The sequence below is a fragment of the Hemitrygon akajei genome, chromosome 2, assembly GCF_048418815.1.
Source record: "Hemitrygon akajei chromosome 2, sHemAka1.3, whole genome shotgun sequence".
Lineage (NCBI taxonomy): Eukaryota > Metazoa > Chordata > Chondrichthyes > Myliobatiformes > Dasyatidae > Hemitrygon > Hemitrygon akajei.
In genome coordinates, this window is record NC_133125.1 from 25,244,786 (window position 1) to 25,271,456 (window position 26,671).

At 43.1% G+C, this 26,671-nt stretch overlaps 1 protein-coding gene across 2 annotated transcripts in view; it reads left to right on the forward strand.

Annotated features, from left to right (window-relative positions):
* Positions 1-26,671, forward strand: part of LOC140740049 (aminopeptidase Q-like) — a 140,730-nt gene that overhangs the window by 17,864 nt on the left and 96,195 nt on the right. For both annotated transcript variants that reach the window (XM_073068889.1, XM_073068880.1), the window contains exon 2: positions 16,532-16,674. In XM_073068889.1, the coding sequence (XP_072924990.1) occupies positions 16,532-16,674 (143 nt within the window). The remainder of the gene's footprint in view (positions 1-16,531; positions 16,675-26,671) is intronic.

The window sequence follows — 26,671 nt, forward strand, 5'->3', positions numbered from 1 at the left end:
TAATCCACTTACTTGACTTTCTGGAATATCACTACTGTTATTCCAAAGCAGTGGATCTGAGGCACTCTCCACATAAATCTCCATGTATCCTAGTATTTTGGGAAATATGTAAACACTATTTGAGTTGACTGCCTGAGCCAAGTAACTCTGAAAATAAGCTTACAAAACACTCCCTAGATCTGTTGCTAGCCAGAGACAAGCATGGCTAACAGCTGCATAATTCAATGTAGAGGTTATAATGCCACCTCAGTGGAATTATCTGACATATTTACATTTTAGAAATTAGTAGCAGGTTTGCATTTGTGGAAATAAAAGGAAAATAAAACAAAAGTTTTTAAAGTTAAAGTATCTAAACCTTTCATGTAAAGGAAATTTTATTTTCTCAGAATCTGTACACACGTTGCATTACTTAATGCTGTGGAATTGCCTTTCCCCTTGTGTGTGCACCACAAGCTGCTTTAAAAACCATCATACAGGCACTCTTTAAATTCCCTCTTTTGGGATCCAGCACCAGCCTGGTTTTGCCGATCTACCTGCATATTGAACCCCACCATGACTACTGTAACATTGCCCTTTTTACATGCCCTTTCTATCTCCCATTGTAACTTGTAGCTCACATCCTGGCTACTGTTTGGAGGCCTGTAATAACTCCTTTTTAATTCTATTCACAAGGATTCTACATCTTCCAATCATGTCACCCCTTTCTAAGGACTTGATTTCATTTTTTTTTACCAACAGAGCCAACCCACCCCCTTCTTACCTGCCTTCCTGCCTATCTTTTTGATACAATGTGTATCCATAGATATTAAGCTCACAGCTACGATCTTTCAGCCACGATTCAGTGAGGCCCACAATGTCATACGTGCAAATCTGTAACTGTGCTCCAAGTTCATCTGCCTTATTCTGTACACAGTGAATGTTCAAATATAACATCTTCTGTCTTGTATTCACCAACCTTTTTGATTTTGTTCTCCTTTTACATCTTGTTGATGGCAATTTTGCACCATCGCCAGCCTCTCCTTGCTAGCAGTCTCGCTATACACTGCTTCAGCTTGTAAACCAACAGCCCCATCCTCAGCACTATCACTCCGGTTCCCACCCCTCTGCCAAATTAGTTTAAACCCTCCCCAACAACTCTAGCAAACCTGCCCCCAAGGATCTTGGCCCCCCTTGGGTTCAGGTGTAATCTGTTCCTTTTATATAGGTCAGAACTGATCCCAATGATCCAGAAATCTGAAACTGTGCCCCCTGCACTAATTCTTTGGCCACACAGTCATCTGCCAGAGCATCCTTTTTTACCCTTACTGGTGCGAGGCACAGGCACAGTTCAGAGATCGCTACCCTTGATGTCCTTTCTACCTAGCTCCCTATATTCTCTCTTCAGGACCTCCTCCCTGTTGTTGGTACCAATACGTGCCACGACTTCTGGCTGCTCTCCCTCCACCGTTAGAATGTCATGGACCCGATCTGAGGCATCCTTAACACTGGCACCTGGGAGGCAACAAAGCAATCGGGTGTCCTTATGACGTCCATAGTTGGTGTCTCTATGAATTCCCTGTCACCAATGTTCCCTCTAATTTGTAATGACCAGTCTGCGCTAAAATCTTGTGCTGTGCCATTTTTCAACCAGTGACAACAACATGTGCGCACTGAATAATTTCTTCAATAAAAACAGTATAAATAAGCCAGTTCTAAAATCTGCAGACAGTCATTGCAAACTCCATGTTGCCAACACCGTCCGCATCAGAAGAGGAGAAGTGTTCGTGCACGATCATGAGTTATACTTAGCATGTCAACGAGGTAGAGGTTGACAAGCTTTGGCGTGTAGTTTCAATTCCTTTGTGTGCCTGTGGAAAAAGATGTGTGCACGCACAGACCTTTAGAGGGAACATCGCCTATCACTACTGTGCTCCTATTCGCCCCCCCCCCCCCCACCACCGCCCGCCAGCCCTTCTGAGACACAGAGGCAGATTCAGTGTCAGAAACCTGCTCATTGCTGTTTGTCGCCAGTAGGTCGTCCTTCCCACCAGCATCCAAGGCAGTATAGTTATCAGCGAGGGCAATGGCCACGGAGTACTATATACAGGCTGCAGCTTCAGTTCCTCAGCACGGTCTCCACAGAGCTGCAGCTCAGTGCCCTGCGTGCAGAGCTAGTTAACCGAGAGACTGGCGGCCTCCCAGAGATTCCACATCTCACACAAAGAACTTACCAATACCTCCAGACCCATTCTCAGCGCTCTACCTATGTACTAATAGACAAAGAAAGAAAACTTACTGAGAACCTCCACCTGTAATGTGGAAAATATTGTTTTACTTGTAACTGCCTCAGTGGTAGGATCATGATCAAGTGTGATTAGAAATTATAGATCTATAGGCTAGAAAAAAGCCAGTGCCTTCAAAGGCTCAATCATAATAAATAAACAACAGTTATTTCTGTGCCTGCTGCTATAAAATCCAACACCATTTTATAACAAAGCTTTCAATTAGACAATAACTGAAACATGTAGAATGTCTTAATATTACTCAGAAACTACACTTCTCACAAGTATAATGGGAGATTGTACGCAATATGTTCAGTAGAGGACTACTTTTTCTCCCCTGCCTGTTACTTACCCCTTCGTCCCCTCCTCCTTCCCTTTCTCCTATTGTCCACTCTCCTCTCCTATCAGATTCTTGATTCTCCAGATCTTCACCTTCCCCACCACCTGCCTTTACCTATCACCCTCTAGCTAGTCATCCTTCCCTCCTTCACTACCCCCCCACCTTTTCATTCAGGCATCTGCCTCCTTCCCTCTCAGTCCTGAAGAAGAGTCTCGGCCCAGAATATTGACTGCTTATTCACTTCCATTGATGCTGCCTGACGTGCTGAGTTTCTCCAGCATTTTCTGTGCGTGGCTTTGGATTTCCAGCATCTGCAGATTTTTTTCTGCTTGTGAAGTAATAAAAAAAAAAGTCTTTATATAGAATACTTAACAGAATTAAAGCTTTCAAGTCACTTTAGGACATATAGTGGCAAAACTTAGTTAAAGAAGTGGGTTTTAAGCAGCTTTTTAAAGAGGGAAAGAGAGGGCGAGATGGAGAGGTTTAGGGAAGGAATTCCAGGGAGTAAATCCTTAACAGAAGAGTAGTCTTAGTGACAAAGCAATTGCAGTCTGTAATGCCTCAGAGGATGAAGTTAAGATGTGGATCATTTAGGACTAGAGGTCACAGTCTCAGAACAGACATCCATTTAAACAGTAATGAGGAGGAAATTCTTCAGCCTGCAGGTGCTGAATGTGTGTAATTCATTGCCACAAGCTGCTGTAAGGTCATTGGTTAGACTTAAACTGGAGCTTGAGAAATTGTTGATTAGTAAGGGCACCAAAGGTTATGGGAAGGAGGTGGGAGAATGGGGAGAATTTCCTCTGAAAGTTATGGACAAGATATATCAGGTGTCACCTCGTGAAGCAAGGGAAGGCAATGGAATGCTTTGAAATTAACTTATGTGTTTTTAAATCTTGACTGGGTTGGAAGTCAAATTAAGTAAGTAAGCAGGCAAGCACAAAATGATGAGTGTACTAATAAAGATTTTTTTCCCCTCACGAGCCATGTCAACATCTTGCCTGAGTAAACTGTGTGGTCTAGTGCATTGGATTGTCTCACTTGAGTCCAACTTCCTAGAACCCAGCTGATCTTGTAACGCTGCTGGCCACTTTAACCACATGATGCTTTCCATATGGGGAAAATAATATCTATTAGGTGACATCTTGTGCTTTTCTAGAAGTGCCTATACAGCAATGTATGTTATAGGCTTCAATAGTTAACTAGTTCTGAGATACTCTGCGACATTTATAAAAATTATGTTTCGATGATTTCAGACAATTTCCCAGACAATTTTTAAGATTATGTTCGGTTATTAAATTTACTTTAAACCTTCACATTGATATTAGAAAATATCATGTGCCTATAACACAGCGATGTTTGTAACAGCTAAAACTGCACTGTTACCTTGTGTTTGATATATAAATGAATTTGAAGTTTTCAAAAAATGACTTTCCTGGACATGAGGCCTGTTGAATCATGACATGGGATACTACTGTACCTGTGATAATCATTCCTCTATGAGTTAGTAATGTTTGTGACAGCTTGTATGTAATGGGGTGGGTGGGAGGGAGGAAGGAAGGAGATACTCTTGTTGTTGCTGCTTGTGTTGTTCTGCTAAACACAGTGGGCATGCTCTGTCAACACTGGAATGGGTGGACACACTTGTCGGCTGCCCACAGCACATCCTTAGGTTGTGTTGGTTGTCAAAGCAAACAACATATTTCGCTGTACGTTGCAATGTACTTGCGATAAATAAGTGGATCTGAATCTGAATGTGTGTATGTGTGTGCGCGCATGCAGTTTGTGTGTGTGTGTGTGTGTGTGTGTGTGTGTGTGTGTGTGTGAGTGTGTGTGTGTGTGTGTGTGTGTGTGTGTGAGTGTGTGTGAGTGTGTGTGTGTGTGTGTGTGTGTGTGTAGGGCACTCTTTTAAGAGGATTAAGAATACACATTTAAAATTGACTGCATAAAATATGCAAGTGCTGTTATAAGAAAAAGGCCTCTATCTATCTAATCTAGATATTGAGATACAACACGGAGAAAGCCCTTCCAGCCCTTTGAGCTGTGCTGACAAGCAACCTCTGATTTAACCCTAGTCTAATCACAGGACAATTTACAATGGCCAATTAACCTAGCAACTTGTAGGCCTTTGCACTATGGAAGAAACTGGAGCACCCAGAGGAGACCCATGCAGAGGGCATACAAACATACAGGCAGCAGTGGGAACTGAACCCAGTCGCTGGTACTGTAAAGTGTTGTGCTAACCACTATGCTACTGAGCTGCCCCATTTAAAAGGGAAATATAAAAGATACACATGGACTGTGCTCAACACAACCTATTACTCATATGATTCCTGGGCAGATGCAGATCAAGCTTCAGATCTTGCTTCCATGACCTTGTCACAAAAGTGGGTGAGCTATTAATAGGTCTCAGATGTCGGATCCTGAGGTGCTGTCTGTTGTGTATTTAATATTTAAGTAATATTTGAGTTATCTTGCATATATATTGATTGATTAAGTGTTCTTGGTCATTCAAGTAATGTTATGTGTAAAAATATGTTAATGCATAAGTCATCACGCTACCACGTGACATGTGCATATCCTGCTTAAAGTAAACCCAAAATTAGACCTGTATTTCAGACTCCCGTGTTGTTTGAATCAGTTTAATGATTTGAAATCACAAAACAAAACACCATCCTTCAATTACTTTTTTAGCCTTTTGACAGTTTGCTGCTGATCCAGGATTTTATTTGAAGTTCAAAGATGTTAAAATATTTTTATAAAGATGCTTAAAAATTAATTAGTAAAGCTACTATTAACACATCTAAGTGGCAGCATATAATTAAAACAATCATTAAGATGAAGTAAGTGAACCACTTGCCTTATCAATTTAGGTCAATGCCATCACTCAAATAAATGGGGCTGCTTATCAATAGCAGTGTGGCTGGGTTATATCTAAATGGCATCCAGCTTGTCGCCTCAGTCAGACTGAGCTCTGCCCTGTACTTATCTCCAACTTCTCCGTGTCAGAGTAGCAAGTCGGAGATGAACTAGCTTGCTTCCCTGCTGATCTGCTGGCAAATGGTGATTAACAATTTATTTCAATCAATATTAGTTTCCCTGTTTAAATTGGGTATGTGTTTGATTGCCTTTGTTTAAATGATAAATGCCATTGGACTGTAAGACATAGGAACAGAATAAGCCCATTCTGCCCATTGCGTCTGCTCCACCACTCCATCGCGGCTGAGTTATTATCCCTGTCAAACCCTATTCTCATGCCTTCTCCCCATAATCTTTGATGTCCTTAATAACCAAGAACCTATCAACCTCTGCTTTAAATATATACAATGACTTGGCCCCCAAAGCTGTCAGAGGCAATGAGTTTCTCAGATTCAGCACCCTTGGGCTAAAAAAATTCTTCCTCAAATCTGTTCTAAAGAGTTATCCCTCTATTCCAGGGAGTTCCCAACCTGGGGTCCATGGGCCCTTCCGTTAATGGTAGAGCTCCATGGAATAAAAAAGAATGGGAAACCCTGATCTATTCTGAGTCTGTGCCCTCTGGTCCTAGACTCCACCACCAGAAGAAGCATCCTCTCCACTTTATCCAAGCTTTGCAATATTTGATAGGTTTCAATGGGATCCCTCCCTCATTCTTCTAAACTCCAGCGAGTATAGGCCCAGAACCCCTTCATTCCTGGAATTGTTCTTGTGAACCTCCTCTGGACCCTCTCCAATGCCAGCACATCTTTCCTTGCAGAAGTGGCCCAACGCTGCTCACAATACTCCAATTACTGACTGACAAATGCCTAATAAAGCCCCAGTATTACATCATCACCTTTATATTCTTATCCTCTCGAAATGAATGATAGCATTGTATTTGCCTTTCTTACCACCGACTCAACCTGCAAGTTAGCCTTTATGGAATCCTGCACGAGAGCTCCCAGATCCCCTTGCACCTCTGAATTTTATCCTTGTTTGGAAAATAGTCTATACCTTTATTCATTGTACCAAAGTGCATGACCTTACATCCAGTGCATGGTATCCGTAGTTATACCAAGATAGCAAGTTATCAAGTGTGTGCTGAAGAGGGAGTCTGTCAATCTCGTTCCTCTGCTCTTTCTCCACAGTGCTGAAAATAGTTCTCTTAAATGCCTCTCTGATTACCTTTCGTAAGCCAATAAATTTTGCCTGAGTTCTCTTCATAGCTGTAGCAGGTCATGGAGAAATTTCAGGCCAGTAGAAATATTTTATCATCAATCTCGTCTCAGTTCCATCGCACTGCCACGGTGAATTATATTTCACAGACCAAACACCGAATGATATCAATGCAACGACAAAAGGATGATGCACATTAGCAATGGGTATTCGGTCATTCATGGTTTTGTTCATGTTGCAATACCATTGTGCGAGCAAGAATCTTAACCAAATGTAGAGCCTCATTTAGTCTAGGAGCATCAGCATAGTAAATGGGAATTGAGCCATGAGAAAATTAGTACATGTTGGGAATTAGAAATTGGGAAAAATCTGTTTGGGTGATAAATAAACCCATGATGGGGACAAAATACAGTAAAAGTCTGATTATCCGGCACATTCAGGAATTTGCAGGGGCTGGTCTAGTAGTCTTTCCAGACTGTTGGATCTTATTTCTATTTGTACCCAAACACAGTTTTAATTCACTTTATCTTAAATGTTGCACTGGAATAGAGTAAGTTCTTCCATGAACCTTGTAAGATCAAAGTTCAAAGTACATTTATTATCTAAGTATGTATACTGTATACAACCTATGAGAACAGCTGAGAGGATCATAGGGGTCTCCCTACTGTTCATCTAGGACATTTATCAGCAGCGCTGCTAATGCAGGCCCCATAGTATTATTAAGGATCCCACCCATCCATCCAACATCCTCTTTGATTTTCTACCATCAGGCAGAAGACTAAGATGCAAAAAAACAAGAACGGTCAGGATGAGAAACAGTTTCTTCCCCCTCCTGAACTCCCTGCGGCATCATATTCAAAGTGTGATTGGTGAATCTGTTCCGTAACTTACAATATTTAATATTTGTAACATGCTGTAGGGTTTCGCTGATAATGTAGTGAAACGATCGGATAAGGTCGATGGTGGATGATCGGCTTATCAGTAAGCCCCAACATTGCGCAATAGACTGGTTCATAAGATTGGGCCCTTTTTCTTTATTTTCATTTTCTTTACTAACCATATAGCCAAAGTAAGAATTACAAAGCCTAATTGTTCAATCGCATTTGGTGTACTGTTTGTTATTTCGGGGTACTGATTTGTAACAGGGGACACATCGTGCAGCATCCACACAAACGAGATTTCCTAAGTTTCGCCAGGCTGGGGGCTATCACCCCTTATATTAAGCCGCTAGAATTACATATTAATGCACTTTAGTTTGTTATTTATGTCTGATTCATCTCTAGATTTTATCCTTAACTTCATAGGTTATTGTGTGTTATGTGTACAATTGTGCTTTACACCCTGATTTGAAGAAATATCTCATGTCAATATACATTATACGGTTATGAAACCCCTTTTAACTGGGCGTCTCTAGAGATGTGGCTCGTAAGCCCCTTGCTAACGGCCACTGGACTCAGCAGTGCGAAAACCCCCTTTCTCAGACTCCGTATGTCTAGGGTAGATGTGACTTGGTTCTGCCAAACCCGTGAGGTTGGGATGTCTCGCCCACCCAAACCCCGGTTTGTGTGAATGCTGTGTGATTTACTGTCCCCCTGCAATTGCCCATTGGCAAGGATCGTACACTGCATATAATTATATTAAAATATTTTACAAATGTTAGCTTAACCAAATGGTAATTAAAGAAAAGAAATAAAAAAGGCCCATCGTAATTAAACAGTCAAATGTGTACAGGTTGGAGCTCAAATCTTCCAAAAGCCACAGTGTTCAATGTACTCACGGCGCCAGCTCCTATTCGTTGCTCACTGGTAGAACTGCACCCCCCCCCCCCCCGCCCCCATGGGCTTCATTGGATCGTGCATTCCTGCCGGATCGAATCCTACAGCCAGTTCTCTCAAGCTTCTTCTCTCTCCTACTCCCACTGAAAAAGATCTCGACCCACCTCAGTATCCGTCACAAAAATCTCTCCCCCAGTGTTCTCTAGAACCTTCTCCCAGTTCCATCGTCCTGACTTGATGACACAACACTCCTAAGCATCCTTTATCTTTAACGGTAACCCAAACACTCCCTGCACAACATACTGCTTCTACAGAAATCCATTCCATGAAATACCCTACAAGATTAGTAGTAAAATCTTTACCAGAGCGTTACAGTTATATACATATATATAGTTAAATGACAAGAAAACGACTTGAATTGAGATTTGCCTCCTTACAGGCAGCTACAAAACAAAGAAATCCAATAGAACACTTCAAAAACAGTCTGCCAAACACCGAATATGCAGAGAGAAAAGGAAATAGTTCAAACAATAAAAGTAAACAAATAATATAATTTCATTTTAAAATCTTTTTTATTAATTATTATTGAAGATTAACAAAAAAGATACATTAAATCAATATGTCATTCTGTACAGTAAGGAATTAAATTAGCAAATAACTGATTAACAAAGCTGAGCAATATATCAATAATAATAAGAAAAAATAAAGTGTTAAGAATATTTTTTTGAAAGAAAAAGAAGGGAAAAATCCCTACTAACTGAAAAAAACAAAAAAAAACCATTGGGAGTACAACCCTGGAGCTATACATCATACAAGCTTCCATTAAAAAAAACATCAATCCGCCAACTCAAACCCACTTAAAGAAAAATCGGAAGGAAACCATATTAATTAACTCAAATCAGACGATAGTAGCGGGCGAATGAACCTTTTCGAAAAATCAAATCGAGGATCAAAAGTTCGACTTCTGATTTTCTCCAAACTAAGACATAGCATCACCTGAGAAAACCATTGTGACAAAGTAGGAGCAGAAGCATCTTTCCATTTCAACAAAATAGCCCTTCTGGCCAATAATGTAACAAATGCAATTACATGTTGTCTGATGGAGAAATACCATGAATATATTAAAGGATTATACCAAATAAAACTGTCAATTTATTAGGTTGTAAATTAATTTTTAAAACTTTAGAAATTGTAGAGAAAATAGACTTCCAAAAATGTTTCAGTACAGAACACAACCAGACCATATGTGTCAATGTGGCTGTCTCGGTTTTACATCTGTCACACTGACTATCAACATTAGGAAACATTTTAGACAGTCTCTCCTTTGTCAAACAATAATGATGTAGAATTTAAAAATGAATTAAAGAGTGATTGGCACAAATCAAAGAAGAGTTAACCAACTTCAAAATCCGCAACCAATCTTCTGTTATAAGGGTCATGTTAAGCTCTCTCTCCCAGTCTTGCTTGATCTTAAGTGAAAGGTAATTGTGCTGTTGTAACAATAAATTATAAATTTTCCCAATAAAACCCTTCACTAAAGGATTCATTTTTAAAATAATATCTAACAGGTCAGAATCTTGTATATATGGAAAACTACTTACCGGTAAGTATTTTGTAAGAAGTGTCTGACCTGAAGATATTGCAGGAAATGTAAATACGAGAGAGAGTATTTAGTTACTAATTTCTCAAAAGACATCAATCAGCCATCTTGGAACAGATCCGTGAAGGAATAAACTCCTTTATTCCTCCAAAGAAGAAAGGTAGGATCACTTAATGAAGGTTTAAATAAATAATTTCGATAAATTAAACTAAAAAGTTGAAATTTTTTGAGATTAAAAAAAATTATGAAACTGGAACCAAATTTGTAATGACTACATAATCACAGGATATAAATTTAAATTAGTAATTCTGGCCAGTTGTACAGGTAGAGAAGCACTTAATAATGAGGTTAAGTGAAATTGTTTCACAGAATTAAATTCCTAATCAGCCCAACGTGGTCGTTCATTTCTATCAGCCCAATATAACCAAAAACACATATAACGTATATTAACAGCCCAATAATACATTCTTAAATTAGGCAAGGCAAGCCCTCCATCTTTTTTAAATTTTTGTAAATGATATTTATCAATTCTTGGTCTTTTATTATTCCAAACAATAGATGAAATAATAGAGTCAATCTGATCGAAAAACTTAGTTAAAAAAATAGGGATATTTTGAAATACATATAAAAATTATGGTAAAATCATCATTTTAACTGCATGAATTCGGCGGGCCAACGAAAATGTAAGTGGATTCCATCTACAAAATAGTTGCTTCATAAAATCCACTAAAGGAACCAAATTAGCTTTATAAAGGTCTTTATGATTTTTAGTGATAAAACTACCTAAATATTTAAATGAGTCCGTAACTCTAAAAGGAATGTCATCATATAGAGAAGCAGAATCATTTAGGGGAAATAATTCACTTTTATGAAAGTTTAGTTTATAACCCGAAAACTTTCCAAAATCGTTTAATACTATTTAATGTTTTAGAGAAATTCGCCTTTAGTATTAATTTTAATAAGTGGATTAGAATGATATATAGAAGCCCTATTGCTACTGTTATTACTAACAATTGCAGATCTCCTTTTTTTCGGCTTTCACGGGGTATGAGACAAGGATGTCTGTTAAGTCCTTTGTTATTTAATTTGGCACTGGAACCCTTAGCTATTGCACTTCGTGAAGCTAAAGATATTCATGGAATTTTCATAAATGGGACTGTTCATAAAATCTCCCTTTATGCTGACAAGCTCTTAGTTTATATTTCGAATCCTGAAGAATCCATTCCTAGTTTATTGAAACTAGTAAACAAATAATATCCAGGAGCTTGTAAGTTGCAGGCCCCAACCTCAGTTCAGTGACGATTGAGTAAGTCTCAGGCTGAACTCTGGACCGTCTGCTCCTCTGGCCCCAACACCCTGATCTTTTCAATCTGGCCCAGTACTCTGTTAGGTCACTCCTTGCTCTTGGACATGATCCTTGCTGCTTCGATACGCTCTTGTGCCCGGCCCCTGCCTGCTCGATTTGGTCCATACCCAACCTTCCCAATGTGGCCTCAGCACTTAAATCAGACAAACAGGTTGTTCCTCACTCTCGGGGCTGGGCCCCACCACCTCGACTCTGCCTCACCTCGGAACTACCACTTTGAATCTCCTCCAAGCCCTCTCCAGAAATGGCCAAACATTCTTGGGCCCAGACCCTGCCATCTCGATTTGGCTCGTACCTGCCACGCCGTAACCACCCTGCACCTTTGAGACATCAGCTGACACGGTAAAAATGCCAGGTCGTAGAGGTGGTTCAAAAGCTCATCTCCAAGCAGGAAGTTACAGGCTATTGATCGCATTGATAATTTCCTAGAAAAAAATACGATTAATAAAGTAATTAGTAGTTTTGTTTACTGCCAGCAAGTCGTTGCTGTACTCCACCAGCACCATCTTAAACCGGACCCATCTTGAATTTCAGAGAACTGGGGCCTCGGTGGGCTTCATAAGGTTGTGGAAAACATGGTCTCAGTGAGTCAGTTGCTAAGGCATCGAGGTTTCCAGATAGTTGGGTAACAGATTCTGAGCACTTACAGTGGGTGCAATTTAAAACTTGATCAGGTGATGGATCTGGGTTCAGACGTGATGAGTTGAGATCATAGAGAATTTTTACATCTCATACCTTGAGACCAATCATCAGCAGTGCTTATTACATGTTAGGATAATTACAGGACAAATGCAGGTTATGTGTTTCTTCAATAAACAAAGTTGTTAAGAAACCGATTTTAGTTTTAGAATTCATCAATTTTGGCTAGCGCAGTGCAATAAGTATAATTTGAGGTCATGAGTTTATTATTTATTCATAACGATTGAAAGATAAAAATGAGCAATGTATGTTAAGAAGAATCATTGTGTTTTAAAATTTGCAATGGTTATAATTTCTGTTCAACAAGATGAAAGATGTAAGTACAAAAATTCTTCCAACATTTTTACTTATTACACAACAAATCTTCTAAATCTCAATTTTTCCAAATTGTACAGAAACCTTTTCAGTTGTCATGGTGAAAGTGTGATATACTGTACACTCAGTGGCCGCTTTATTAGGTACACCTTGTTAATGCGGATATTTAATGAGCCAATCAAGTGGCAGCAACTCAGAGCATAAAAGTGTGCAGACATGGTCAGGAGGTTCAGTTGTTCAGATCAAATATTAGAATGGGGAGAAATGTGATCCAAGTGACTTTGTCCACAGAATGATTGTTGGTGCCAGACAGGGAGGTTTGAGTATCTCAGAAACTGCTGATCTCCTGGGATTTTCACACTTATCAGTCTCAAGAATTTACAGAGAATGGTGCGATAAACAAAAACCATCCAGTGAGCGGCAGTTCTGGGGGTGAAAATGCCTTGTTAATGAGAGAGGCCAGAGGAGAATGGGCGGACTGGTTCAAGCTGACGGAAAAGTGACAGTAGCCTGAATGACCACTGGTGTAGAGATTCTACTTGCCCTGTGATATTTATGCCCTGTCAGCAGGAAATCTAGTTCAGTCCCTGGGTGTTCCACGAGAGTTGGCAGTAGGTTGGCCTCCCGGGTTTTTATCGCACAAGAGTAGCCTTGTCCACTGCAGAGCTGTTCATTGGAAATGTTTTTGCGAGATGATTTCTATTTGACCTCGCCTTTCAGCCAGACACTTGACGTGTGTGCAGCACTGCATCTAAAATATATCGGTGTGAAACAAAGGCTTGCTGCAAGTAGCACAGAGACTGCTCTGCGTGTATCCTGACGGGAATTAAGGAACTGTGGTAAACATGTTTTGGTACATGTCAACACTGACCACGGTGTCTGTCCAGCTTGTTCCAGTTTGCTGTGTTTGGCCCATATCCCTCCAAGTCCCACAACTCCATCTACGCCAAGTGTTTCTGCAATGATACTGCTGTGCTTGCCTCAGATGTGATTAGTTCCTGGAACTCTTTACTCCCAAGTAATGAATGATCTGGACGGCCGGTTGCCCTCTGAGCTTCCACTGGATAGTTACGGGCATGATTAATCACTGACTGGAGAAAGTTCAACCTTGACGTATGTGGCCATGTATGCTGGATAATAGACCGCAACCAGAATTCACTCTGCTTTTGCTGATTTGAATTATGAACATCTTTCCTCATGTCAGGGTGTGGGGGCAGAGAGGGCTTCTGATTGACTGGATCAGAGTTCACCGAGGTTAATTCAAGACAGTCTCCACTACGATTAATGCAGGCAGCTGTTGGCATCCATCCTAACATAGGGAAAACCAGGAGTCCGAAGGGTGTTACTGTGACACTGGCTGGTGACTTGTATTTTGTACTGCTGCAGTGGCAATTGACTGCTCCTTCCAGCTTACAGGACCCCTTGCAATGTCTACTGTCCTCTTCAGGCTCTGTTGCCTTGGGTCTGGCTCTGTCTGCCTTTGACCATTTCAAACCCTACTGATTAATGTGTTTTACTGGGGCAGCCGTGGCCCAGTGGTTTAAGAAATTACAACAGAGCCTAAATGCAAGACCATTCCTCCCTGATCAAGGCAAGCCAAGGCTAGCTGGAATTCTCTGTCACAAAGAGCTCTTGATCAGCTACCTGGCTTTAACCCTTCATGCACAAACTTAGCTCATCCTATTTCAAGAAGTGGCTGGGCCACAGCCAGATCCCAGAAACATAAACTGTTATTTTTCAGAGCCCTGCCGAAGTAAACGTGTAACAATTACAGCACGGAAACAGGCCATCTTGGCCCTTCTAGTCCGTGCCGAACACTAACTCTCACCTAGTCCCACCGACCTGCACTCAGCCCATAACCCTCCATTCCTTTCCTGTCCATATACCTATCCAACTTTACTTTAAATGACAATATTGAACCTGCCTTTACCACTCCTACTGGAAACTCATTCCACACAGCTATCACTCTCTGCGTAAAGAAATTTCCCCTCGTGTTACCCTTAAACTTTTTCCCCCTAACTCTCAACTCACGTCCTTTTGTTTGAATCTCCCCTACTCTCAATGGAAAAAGCCTATCCAGGTCAACTCTATCTATCCCCCTCATAATTTTAAATACCTCTATCAAGTCCCCCCTCAACCTTCTACACTCCAAAGAATAAAGACCTAACTTGTTCAACCTTTCTCTGTAACTGAGGTGCTGAAACCCAGGTAACATTCTAGTAAATCTCCTCTGTATTCTCTCTATTTTGTTGACATCTTTCCTATAATTCGGTGACCAGAACTGTACACAATACTCCAAATTTGGCTTCACCAATGCCTTGTACAATTTTAACATTACATCCCAACCCCTATACTCAATGCTCTGATTTATACAGGCCAGCGTACCAAAAGCATTCTTCACCACCCTATCCACATGAGATTCCACTTTCAGGGAACTATGCACTATTATTCCTAGGTTCCTAGATCTATTCTATTCTACTGCATTCCTCAATGCCCTACCATTTACCATGTATGTCCTTTTTGATTATTCCTACCAAAATGTAGCACCTCACACTTATCAGCATCAAACTCCATCTGTCATCTTTCAGCCCACTCTTCTAACTGGCCTAAATCTCTCTGCAAGCTTTGAAAACCTACTTCATTATCCACAACGCCACCTATCTTAGTATCATTTGCATACTTACTAATCCAATTTACCACCCCAACATCCAGATCATTGCTGTATATGACAAACAACATTGGACCCAATACAGATCCTTGAGGCACACCACTAGTCACCAGCCTCCAACCTGACAAACAGTTATCCACCACTACTCTCTGACATCTCCCATTCAGCTACCGTTGAATCCGTTTCACTACTTCAATATTAATATCTAACGATTAAACCTTCCTAACTAACCTTCTGTGTGGAATCTTGTCAAAGGCCTTACTGAAGTCCATATAGACAACATCCACTGCTTTACCCTCGTCAACTTTCCTCGTAATCTCTTCAAAAAATTCACTAAGATTTGTCAAACATGACCTTCCACGCACAAATCCATGTTGACTGCTCGTAATCAGACCCTGTCTATCCAGATAATTATATATACCATCTCTGAGAATACTTGCCATTAATGATGCTTGCCTTGTCTAACTCCTTGATCAGGAAGGAATGGTCTTGCAAGTAGCCACTGCAAGGGGTCCTATAAGCTGGAAGTATTGGAGCTTCAAAGAATTCTGCCTCATCATCCTTCCTCAAAGGGTATCAGTGTGACACTGGCTGATGACTTGTATTATGTACCGTCCCAGTGCCATTTGACTGCTCCTTCCAACTCACAAGGCCCCTGCAATAGCTGCTGTCCTCCTCAGGCTCTATTGCCTGGGGCCTGTGTCTACTTGCCTTGGACCATTTTAAACCCTGGTGATTAACAGGTACTATTGTGGCAGCTGTGGGTTGGGTGGTTTATAAGCTGCCTCAGAATCTCCTTCCTATTAATAATATTGTCACTATTATAGAGTTATACAGTTTATGCCATTACACTTTTCAAACTTTCTAAATGTATTCTTACCAACTAATCTATTATCTTCCATTTATAATGTTCTACCTACGATCCTGCACCAACTCTGAAAGGGACATGTCATAATTTGAGCAACTCTCTCCTAACTTCAGCAGAGAGCATAACCAATGGATGAAATGACGCAGCGGCAACGGACGTTGTGGGAAGTATTCCCAGTGGAGGAGGATGGGGGCGAGGTGGTGAAGAGCAGTGACCAATGGCAGTTTTGGTGTGGTTGCCAGGGAAGTTTCTAAGTCTTCGAATGTGTGGACTTTGAGGATAGTGGCAAGGCAGGTAATCACTGTGTGCCCTCTGTTCCTCTGGGCTTCCTGAATGCGGATTTCCTTCAGCGTGTGTTGCTCTGGATTTCCAGCATCTTTAGAATCTCTTGTGTCTATAAATGGTTTGTTGGAAGTGACAGGAATGGCTCTGTACTTGTGACCATTTGTATTTTATCCTTAAAAGGAGAAGCCAAAATTTACATTACTATTTTTTCTTCAATTAGATCTGTCATTTCATCACACCTCGAAGCGACACATGCTCGAAAGGTTTTCCCGTGTTTCGATGAACCTGCTTTAAAGGCAACCTTTGATATCAGACTTGTGCACCATTCTCAGTTTCTAGCGCTCTCTAACATGCCAGCAATCGGTGAGTAAGTGCGTTAAAAACAGTTTTCTAAAATCTGCTTTGGTTTTCCAAGTAATCTGTGCCTCTGCTAACTAGTTCAGAGCAACATTACTCACACAAGTCAATTTATGTGTACATATGCTGGTTTGTAATGCTGCAAGTCATATACTGTAGAAAATGACATTTCATCCCACTATGACCTCACCAATCAACAATAATCCTTTCTACCATCACTAAGTCTTTGGTCTTAGTGATTCAAATGCTTCTCAAAATACTTCTTAGAGTCTGTTTTCACCATCTGTTTGGGTGGTGTGTTCCAGATTCCAGCTGCCCTCTGGGTGTTAATGTTCATCCTCGAATCCACTCGAAACATCTTGCCCCGTCCCCTAAACGGCAAAAAGTTGTAAACTTGGTCAGCTCCATCATGAGCACTAGCCTCCGTAGTATCCAGGACATCTTCGAGGAGCGATGCATCAAAAAGGCAGCATTCATCATTAAGGACCCCCATCGCCCAGGACCTGTCCTCTTCTCATTGCTAACATCAGGAAGGAGGTACAGGAGCCTGGAGGCACACACTCAGTGATTCAGGAACAGCTTCTTCCCCTTTGCCATCTGATTTCTGAATCGATACTGAACCTGTGGACACTATCTCACTACTTCTTAAAATTTTTATTTTTGCACTACTTAGTTTATTTAACTCCTATATACACACACACTGTAATTCATATTTTTCTCTGTTTACATGTATTGCATTGCTGCAAGGATAGATTGCACGACATATGCGGGCAATTTTAAACCTGATTCTGATTTAACGCTTCTGCTATCATGATATGGCTTCCAACTGTCTAATCTATCTATATCTATCAACATTTTGTGTATCAGTTCCTTCCTCAACTTTCTCCATTGACACTCCAATCTCCCTCACAACTGTAACACCCCATCCCATCCCAAGCAACATCTGGAATATTTCCTTTGCACCCCTCACCTATGACCTTCCTATAGTTTGGTGATCAGAATTGCAGACGGCATTCCTGCTTGCCAATATTTTATAAAATTATACCGTAACCTCTACCACCTCTTCCCTTTATATTCTATGTCCTGGTTACGGGAAGGAAGTACCCCCAATGCTCCCTTCACCACCTTATCCGTCACCTTCGAGAACTATTGGATTTGTAGATCAATATCCTTCTGTTCCTCAACTTCCTACAATTTGTTAGCCACCTCTCATACGAACAACATTTCATGCTGTATCCTTGTTAATTAATTCCAGGGCAAATAGAAAAGTAATGAATCCATTGAGCAGTTTTTGTATCAGGATTGTAGTCTCACTCTCTACTTTTCATGGAAGAAAGTAAAATACTCTTTAAAATTTTGTTCCCACATCCCTCCTCTTTTCCTTTCAGGAAAGCTGCCTTTGTACGAGCAAATACCCAAAATGAGTTTGTTTTTATAATCTTATATTCCCTGGGAAATGAACAGCTGAGGTAGTATTTTGTGCTGCTCCCTGAGTAAACTGAGGGAGAGACTTGAGCCAGGTCACTCTGACTCGAGCAGCTGCAGCATTTAAGGCAAGTGGTGACAGCAGATGGGCATTGGGTCAAGTAGTTTAAGTGTATAGTTTAATTACCAATAACAATGCAAAAAAAAATTGGAGTGAAATCTGGAAGTTGTCATTTTTGTGCATACCCATCCCATGGAGGGAATTTAGGAGCTCTTGACTGTACTGAACAGCTAAATAGGCAATGTTATGACTCCTACCGAACCCTGAACAGGTCAGTGCACAGAAGCTTCTATTCTGTCACTTGGTGTCTATTTGTCTATTCCGCTGAGCCTGGAGGCACTGACTGGTCTTGAAGGAGTTTTTTTGCAGGTTCCTGTGAAGGTACCACAATGGAAACAGAGATTTACACAAGGTCCCTGCTCCTACTGCTCCGAACCATTTGCTCCAATTCCAGCTGCCCCCTCATTTTAGGAACATACTGGTATATTTTATTTCCCTGCCCTAACCACCCCTGAGCAAATTGCCCCCGTGTTGCATAAAAACCAAGGTGAAGAAATGCAAAAAGAGATAAAAAGCGATGGTGGGCTCTCTGGTGGTCAGTGGTCCAAATTTCTGCCTGAACGGTGCAACCCCCTGGTAAGTGTCACTCTACGTTGTCTTTGTGCCTGCCCAGAACATCACAATGCTGTATAAGCGTTGAGAGGTGGACTGAAGCCTTTTGAATGAAAATGTTAAACGTCAGTAAAGGCAAATTAGTGAATCGTGGTACGAAGAAATGTGCAAATTTTAACATTCACTCGGTGTAAATATTGATTTTAGATGTATTTCAATTATTGGAGAAGTTAATGACAACTGAAACTCTTGTCGTCGGGTGTTTCTCGGAAAGCAGTCTAATAGTCTTTGAGCAAAAGGTAGCAAGTGTCTGGAGGCTGTGGATTTGTGCCTGTGACTGGATAGTGGCAGGTGTTCCCCAGTGGGCTGCCCCCATGACAGGTTAGTGGTGTGCATTGTACCCTCAAGCCTGGATAATCGTGACTGAACCTGATACGTGATTGACAGTGACAGATTTACCTTCAGTGGCTTCTTTTTTTGTCCTTGTGTGAAGCCTATAGGTTTGTCCTACAGTTCTACCTTTTCTACCTAACGTCAGTTTGCATCCAGTTCATGAAAATGCTGAACGTACCTCTGTGAGCCTTAAATCAAAACATTTAAACTCATTAGCAGGAGAGAATCTGCAGATGCCGGAAATCCAAGCAACACGCACAAAATGCTGGAGAAACTCAGCAGACCAGGCAGCATCTATGGAAAAAAGTACAGTCGACGTTTCAGGCCGAGACCCTTTGGCAGAACTGAAGGGAAAAAGATGAGGAGTAGATTTAAAAGGTGGGGGGGAGGGGAGAGAGAAAGACTAGGTGAAACTATGAGGGGGAGGGGTGAAGTAAAAAGAGCTGAGAAGTTGATTGGTGAAGGGGATACAGGGCTGGAAAGGGGGAAATCTGATAGGAGAGGACAGAAGACCATGGAAAAAAGAAATTGTGGGGGTGAGCACCAGAGAGAGGTGATGGACAGGGAATGAGATAAGGGGAAGGAGGGAAAGGAGGATGGGGAATGGTGAAGGGGGGGGTGGGGTGCATCACCGGAAGTTCAAGAAATCAATGTTCATGTTGGAGGCTACCCAGATGGACTATAAGGTGTTGTTCCTCCAACTTGAGTGTGGTATCATCACGACAGTAGAAGGGGCCATTGATAGATATATCGGAATGGGAAGTGGAATTAAAGTTGGTGGGCACTGGAAGATCTCGCTTCTTCTGGCAGGGGCTTGGCGAAGCGGTCTCCCAATCTACGTCGGGTCTCACTGACATACAGGAGGTCACACCGGGAGCAGTGGGCACAGTAGGTAAACTCATTTCACTTTTATGCATGCACATCAGCACAGCGAAGCTTAGGTTACCTTTTTCCTCATTGGTGTGTGCCTGATTTCACACGGGCTGGGGTTTAAATACAAAGGAAACTGAAAGCTAACAATTTCTAATTGGTAAAAGTTGACACCAACGTGTGATGAAAGGAATGGATAGCTCCTTTCTTTACAGCTTTGCCAGTACATTGACGGAACAGACTGGCCATCTGTCATGTTGTTAACATCTTCAGAATAGAAATGAAAATTGTTTAGGCTGAATAACAGGTGGATGATTCTTTGGCAAGATGAAGGTAAATGTTATCTCCAGTGAAATTATGAAACAGCTCACTGTTTATGAACACCTCTATGAGATTTTTCAATTAGATATGTGAATAGGTACATGGATGATATTCAAACTGTATTTACTAAGCAAGAGTGAATCTTTTTAATAAGAGTTGTTAATAAAGTTCTATTAGCATTTACAGGAATCTTATATCATGGGAGACATTGAAAATATTATGTCAGTATTTATTAAAGTTGTTATTCCTCTCCACACCCTTTGGCACATCAGACAGCAACCTTGCCGTTTCTTTAGTATTTTATCTGTTCTTTTTACGAGGCCGAGTTGCCAGCTCGATGCTCAACCCAGAGTGGATGGAAATCATGGCTGAGGAGCTGGCTGGACTTGAACCCGGGACCACTTCCCACGAAGTCCAGTGCTGATATCACCACACCACTGGCTGGCTGGCTACCCTGGCAGTTTCTATATAGACGTCTAGTAAAAGGTGCTGCGTGTTGAGTCAACTGAATAGCAATTATGATCCTGACGAAGGGTCTCAGCCCGAAACGTCGACAGCGCTTCTCCCTATAGATGCTGCCTGGCCTGCTGTGTTCCACCAGCATTTTGTGTGTGTTGTTGTTTGAATTTCCAGCATCTGCAGATTTCCTCGTGTTAGCAATTATGATGTTAATTTGGATAGTTGAAGTTGTTCAAGAGCAAGGCCTGTGTGCTGTCGTAAAATGGATGTTAGGTGGAACAGATTTCTGAGGACAGCTGAATTCAAAGATGGTTAATAATAAGATTCTGAGGATTTTATGAGATCAAGAAAGCTTGCAAGAAAATAAATCTCAAGGTAGCACTCAGTAATGTATACATACTTTGATTTGACTTTGAACTTGGTAAGCTGCTGATGCATTTCTCTCCGAGTTGGCACGTGGTGAAGATCATGTCCACTGTGCCTTTGGATGCACGGTCTCCAAAATGTTATTCAAAGAGCAGCCCTTCAGTTACTGGTGAGGAGAGCCCTGCAGCAGACTGCAGAAAAATTCTCTGTAGTTACTGCTTTTGGATTTGTCTACTTTCTTGGAGATAGGTATACAACCCTCAAGTTCAGCCAGCGGCATTAGTCAAAGGAAGGCAGTTTGTGGCCTTGCCAAACATGCGAAATCTGAGGTGCAAAACCTCTTGTTTGTGTGGATGCTGTGTGATCTGTTCCCCCGTTACAGATCAGTACCACGAAATAACAGACTTGTGAGTACTCTCCAGATGCAATTAAATAATTTAGCTTCATAATTCTTAATTTGACTAAAGGGAAGTAAAGAAAAACAAAAAGAAAAGGTCTCATTTTAGTGAAACAGTCTGATGTGCACAAGTTGCTCATGCCTTCCCTTCCGCTCATCCTCCATCGATTACCCCGGGCTTCGTCGACTCCTGGCCCCACTCCAAGTCCAGTCCTTTCTGGTGTCTACGACCTCTCCTTTCTGGCATCTTCTCTCTTGATCTGTCGTCAAACAGAGACCCAGATCACCTCGTCCTCAGGCACACAGCAAGAAAAACACTCCCTTCATTGGACAGCACAAATTCCAAAGCCCCCGTTATCTCTCGCCATAACCCAAGCACTGCTGCTACAGAAAAACCATTACCTTAGCAATGAAACCTTTCCCAGGGCATTATACTCTCCATCCACCAAATTTAGTCATGTCCTCATGACATTGAGATAATTTGCCAACCCCTCCTGCAAAGCACAAAGTCCAATCCAGCTGTAAAAGGCAGTGACATAACTCCCCAAGGTGGTAGGGGCCACACTCTGTTCCTCCGGTGCTACATAGGCCGGCCTATCCGTCGTCTCCTGATTCTTTGACACCAGCTGATTCATAAGTCTTTTTCAGCTCCCTTCTCATATCAGATGCGTATTTCAGATAAGTCTTCAGCGCAGGCCTTCCTCGTCAGTCCCTGCAGGTGATAAGGGGTAGTCCTCGACTTCTCGACTCCGAGCATGCTCAGTAACTCACAGATGAGCCTACTCTTGAAATCCTGTCCCTGATCACTGTGTATCTAACTGGATTGGGCATAATAAATGAAATACTTCTCCCATAACACTTTGGCCAACATGGATGCCCCCTGATCCTTGGTAGGGAAAACCTGTGCATATCTGATGCAGTGATCCGTGATGACTAAGACGTTCGCCACGTTGATGTCATCTGGCTCTATAGACGGGAAATCCATACACACCGGGTCCAGGGGCCCTGCACTCTGCAAGTGGGACAATGGAGCTGCCCTCGTAGGCAGCGTCTTCCTCCGTATGCATCGAATGCACGACGCAGTATTCTTCGATCACTGGCTTCATTCGGGCCAGTAAAACCGATCTCTGAGCAATCCACAGGTCTTTTCAACCCACAAATGTCCAGAATCATCAGGAAGTGACCTCAACACAATCCTCCGATACTTCTCAGGTAGAACCAGCTGGAAACGCCGAGGTCAGTCCGAAGGTGATGTGACCTGTTATAGGATCCGGTTCCTCAACTCCAATCTGGGCCATTCTCTCAGTAATGGAGGCACCGTGGTGTGTTTCATCTTCTCCGCTTCGGCCATGTCTCCCGTTTCAACCGCTGACCAAATGGTACCGATGCCCAGGTCATCTTGCTGAGCAGCTGCCACCTCCCCAGGACTCAATTCTGGTAACTGGTTTGTCTTCAGAGCAGTCAGGTTACAGTAAACTTGTGGAGTGGGGTCACCAGAAGCTCCCAATTGATCTACCGCTCGATCTTGCCCTTGTCTTCCGTCTGCCTTCACCATGATGAGAAACCGACACATGGCTTTCACCCCTGGGGCAGGAATGCTCTCCCACTCTTCGTCACTGTCCAGCCCTTCATATGCACGTCGGGACAAAGCATCAGCATCAATGTTCCTGCTTCCCAGCCAGTACTTCAGGCTGAAGTCATAGGCAGACAATGGCGCCAACCACCTGTGGCATCCAGTTTCACCGAGGTCAGGATACAAGGTAGGGGATGATTTTCCATCCTCACCTCAAACTTGGCACCACAGAGGTAGTCACTCAGCTTATCCACCACCGCCCATTTCAATGCCAGAAACTCCAACTTGTGCGTGGGATAGTTTTTCTCAGAGGGTGACAGACTCACTCTGACAAACACAACGTCTCAGCCCAGTGCCCTGATCCTGAAACAGGACACCCCCTAAGTCCTGTCTGCTGACATCCATATGCTGTATATATGGCAATCGGGGGGTCTGCAAAAGCCAGCACAGGCGCCTGGTTCAGCAGCTCCGTCAGTGAATGAAAGGCATCTTCACTTTTCACATCCACCTTGGTCCAAAAGGCTCCAAAGGGCTAAGATACTCTTTACGCTCCTCTCCTTTTGTCCTCCTCCTTTTTCTTCCCCAAGGGAGGGTAACAAAACAGAAGCTGATTTAAAGAGTGACTCACTTTTGTGTAGCCCTTCATGAACCTCCGATAGTACCCACAGAACCCAAGCAAAGTGCTCACAGTCTGGTGCTTTGGCCATGTGGTCACCGTCTCTATCTTAGACAGGTCTGTAACTACTCCATTTCATGAGACTATGTGCCCAACATAGCTGACAGACATCTTGCAGAACTGGCACTTGTCCAGGGAAAGTTTTAACCCTTCAGCTTTCAGGCGGCCCAGCACCTTCAGTAGCCTCGCTTCGTGTTCCTCCAAGGTGGACCCAAACACTATGAGGTCATCCAGATACACCAATACCTCAAGCAAGTTCATATCCTCCACCGTTTTCACTGTGACCCGCTGGAAGTTTGCAGGGGCTCCTGATATGCCCTGGGGCATCCTTTCAAACTGGAAGAATCCCAGGGGACATATAAATGCCATCTTCTCTTTGTCGGCCTCACTCATGGGAATCTGGTAATATCCACTCCTCAAGTCCAGCACACTGAACCACTTCACACCACACAGGCAGGCCAGTGCGTCTTCAATCCTGGGGACAGTATACTGGTCAGGGATGGTGTGCCTGTTCAGAGTCCTACAGTCCACACACATCTGTACCTTCCCATTCTTCTTCTTGGCCACTACTATTGGGGATGCATAGGAGCTTCGGGACTCCGTGATGATCCCAGCTTCCTTCAGCTTACACAAATGCTGCTAAACATCTTCCACCACTGCAGGGGCCAGTTGCTTCAGCCTCTCTCTGAATGGGGTGTCCTTGGTCACCCGGATAGTGTGACGCGTGCTCTTGGAACAACCCACATCAAACTTGTCAATGGAAAAGACACCTTCCAGCTTCAACATCTTCTCTATCGACCTGCTCTTCCAACCCGCAGGTGCCGGGAAGTCCCCAAAGTTGAATGACTCAGCGGCCAACCTTCCCCCCCCCCTTTGCAGAGGGTTTCTCCCTGGTTAGTGTCACTGGCATGCTAGACATGCTCCAGGGGCATCCCCCACTTAAAAGTAACCTCCCTCTTTGCAGTGTTCCTGACAATCACTGCCATCCTGTTTGCCTGTACAACTGAGGGTTTCTGCAGCTCGGGCCTCACCAGTACCCCAGCAGGTAATCCCAACTCCTCCTCAAGGTCTTCTGGAGCATCCACTAAGAGGGCCTCGCCCTCAGGCATGCCGGGAAATTTAAGGGTCCCGATCACTCTCGCTACTTCCCCGGGCCATTAACACCATTAGATTTGACTGGGTGAACCACACAGCCCCTTGTCTAAGCTCGGTATCCGGCCCAATGCAGCCACGCACTTCCTCAAAAGCAGCTCACAACACTGGGTGAACAGGCTATGTTCTCAGAAAGCTCTCACCAGCTTTCTCCTTGCAGGCCCCCATGAGCCTCCTCACAGAGGAGGTCCCCGCCACAATTGAAATGCCGCCCTTCTCATCGAGGTCCGGACAAACCAGCGTTAATGTATCAAGGACCTCAGCCCTTCCCACATCGGCCTCCAAAAACTCCAGCTTCACTGACAAATAACTATCGTATGGATAATCACCTGCACTAAGACCCCAGATTTCTGGTACACCGAGTGGTGTCAATGCTAAATACGTCAGATACCGGTTTGTAGAACGAATGGTACAACAACGTGACCTGCGGCCCAGTGTCGAGTATGGCTTTAGCATAAATACCCTCTATCCATGTGATACACTGGAGCTTGGTCCCACGAAGCCTTCAGGAATAGGCTCTTTTGCTTTCAAGGGTTCCTTGGTATATTGCTGGGAATGTGTTCCCCCGAGACACCAGGCCGTTCTCTCGCTGGGTCTCCTCTAAGTTTCCTGATATCTTTCTTTGCTTAGGCACCCAAGGGGCTCACTTTCTGAGGGGTTTCCCGTCGTTCACACTCCCACCTGAAGTACCCCTCTTCACCACAGTTATAATAGACAACACCGGCTGCTCGCCTTCTCCCAGGACCCTGGCCACTAGCAGTCCTCTACGTAGCACATTCCCTTAGGAATGTCTCCCTATCATATGGGCCACGCTCGTTGATAACAACTGGGACATCTCAGTTCTCAGCTCTGCCACGATCTCCTTTACTACTCCTCAGGTTGGGCTATCTGTGGTCACTTCAACACAAGGGGCTACTGCTGAGGACTGTACCCTGCTGACAGAGCCCTCCCGCACCTTCAGTGCATTCTTCTCCTCCCGTACCTCTCTGATCAGCTCAACAAAAGAGAGGGGGAGGGTTACAAGACAGTTGGAGACCTCAAGCAATCAAGGCCTGGGTGCCCTTTACTGTTTGGTCCATTCTTAACTGATTCTCCTCAGCCACCTGAATGGCCCCTCTGCGTTACAAGATGCCTCTCGAGCTGAAAGATGTAAGCAGAAAGCTTCTCCCCCTTTTCCTGATGCATGTTCTGAAAGCCCATCATGAGCTCCATTGGCACTGTCGTACCAAACGCATTTCCTGGTGCTTGCATGTAAGTCGCAGCAGCGGTAACGGGGTTCTGTGCCTTTACAGCTCTCGCTATGTCAGCAGCCCGCCCCCTCAAACTTTCAACCAGTCGCTATTGTTTTACGTCATCGGAGCACTGCCACTCATCTAACAACCGAGAGGTCTGCTCCATCCAATTCTCATACTCCTCTTCCCCCTCGGGAGTGGGCTTTATTCCAGAGTATATTCTTAGCTAGCCGGCTGGTGGTGTAGTGGCATCAGCGCCGGACTTTGGAGTGAAGGCTCCTGAGTTCGAATCCAGCCGGCTCCCTTGCACACCCCCCATGAGTTGAGTGTCGAGCTACCAACTTGGCTTCGTAAAAACTAGAAAGCCTGCTAAAAAAACACCGTCACGACGACGTCCCGATGACTCCAGTCGGAGTTAAGGGTTTTCTTCTTCTTCTATATTCTTAGCTTCTGATAATGAGGGCCG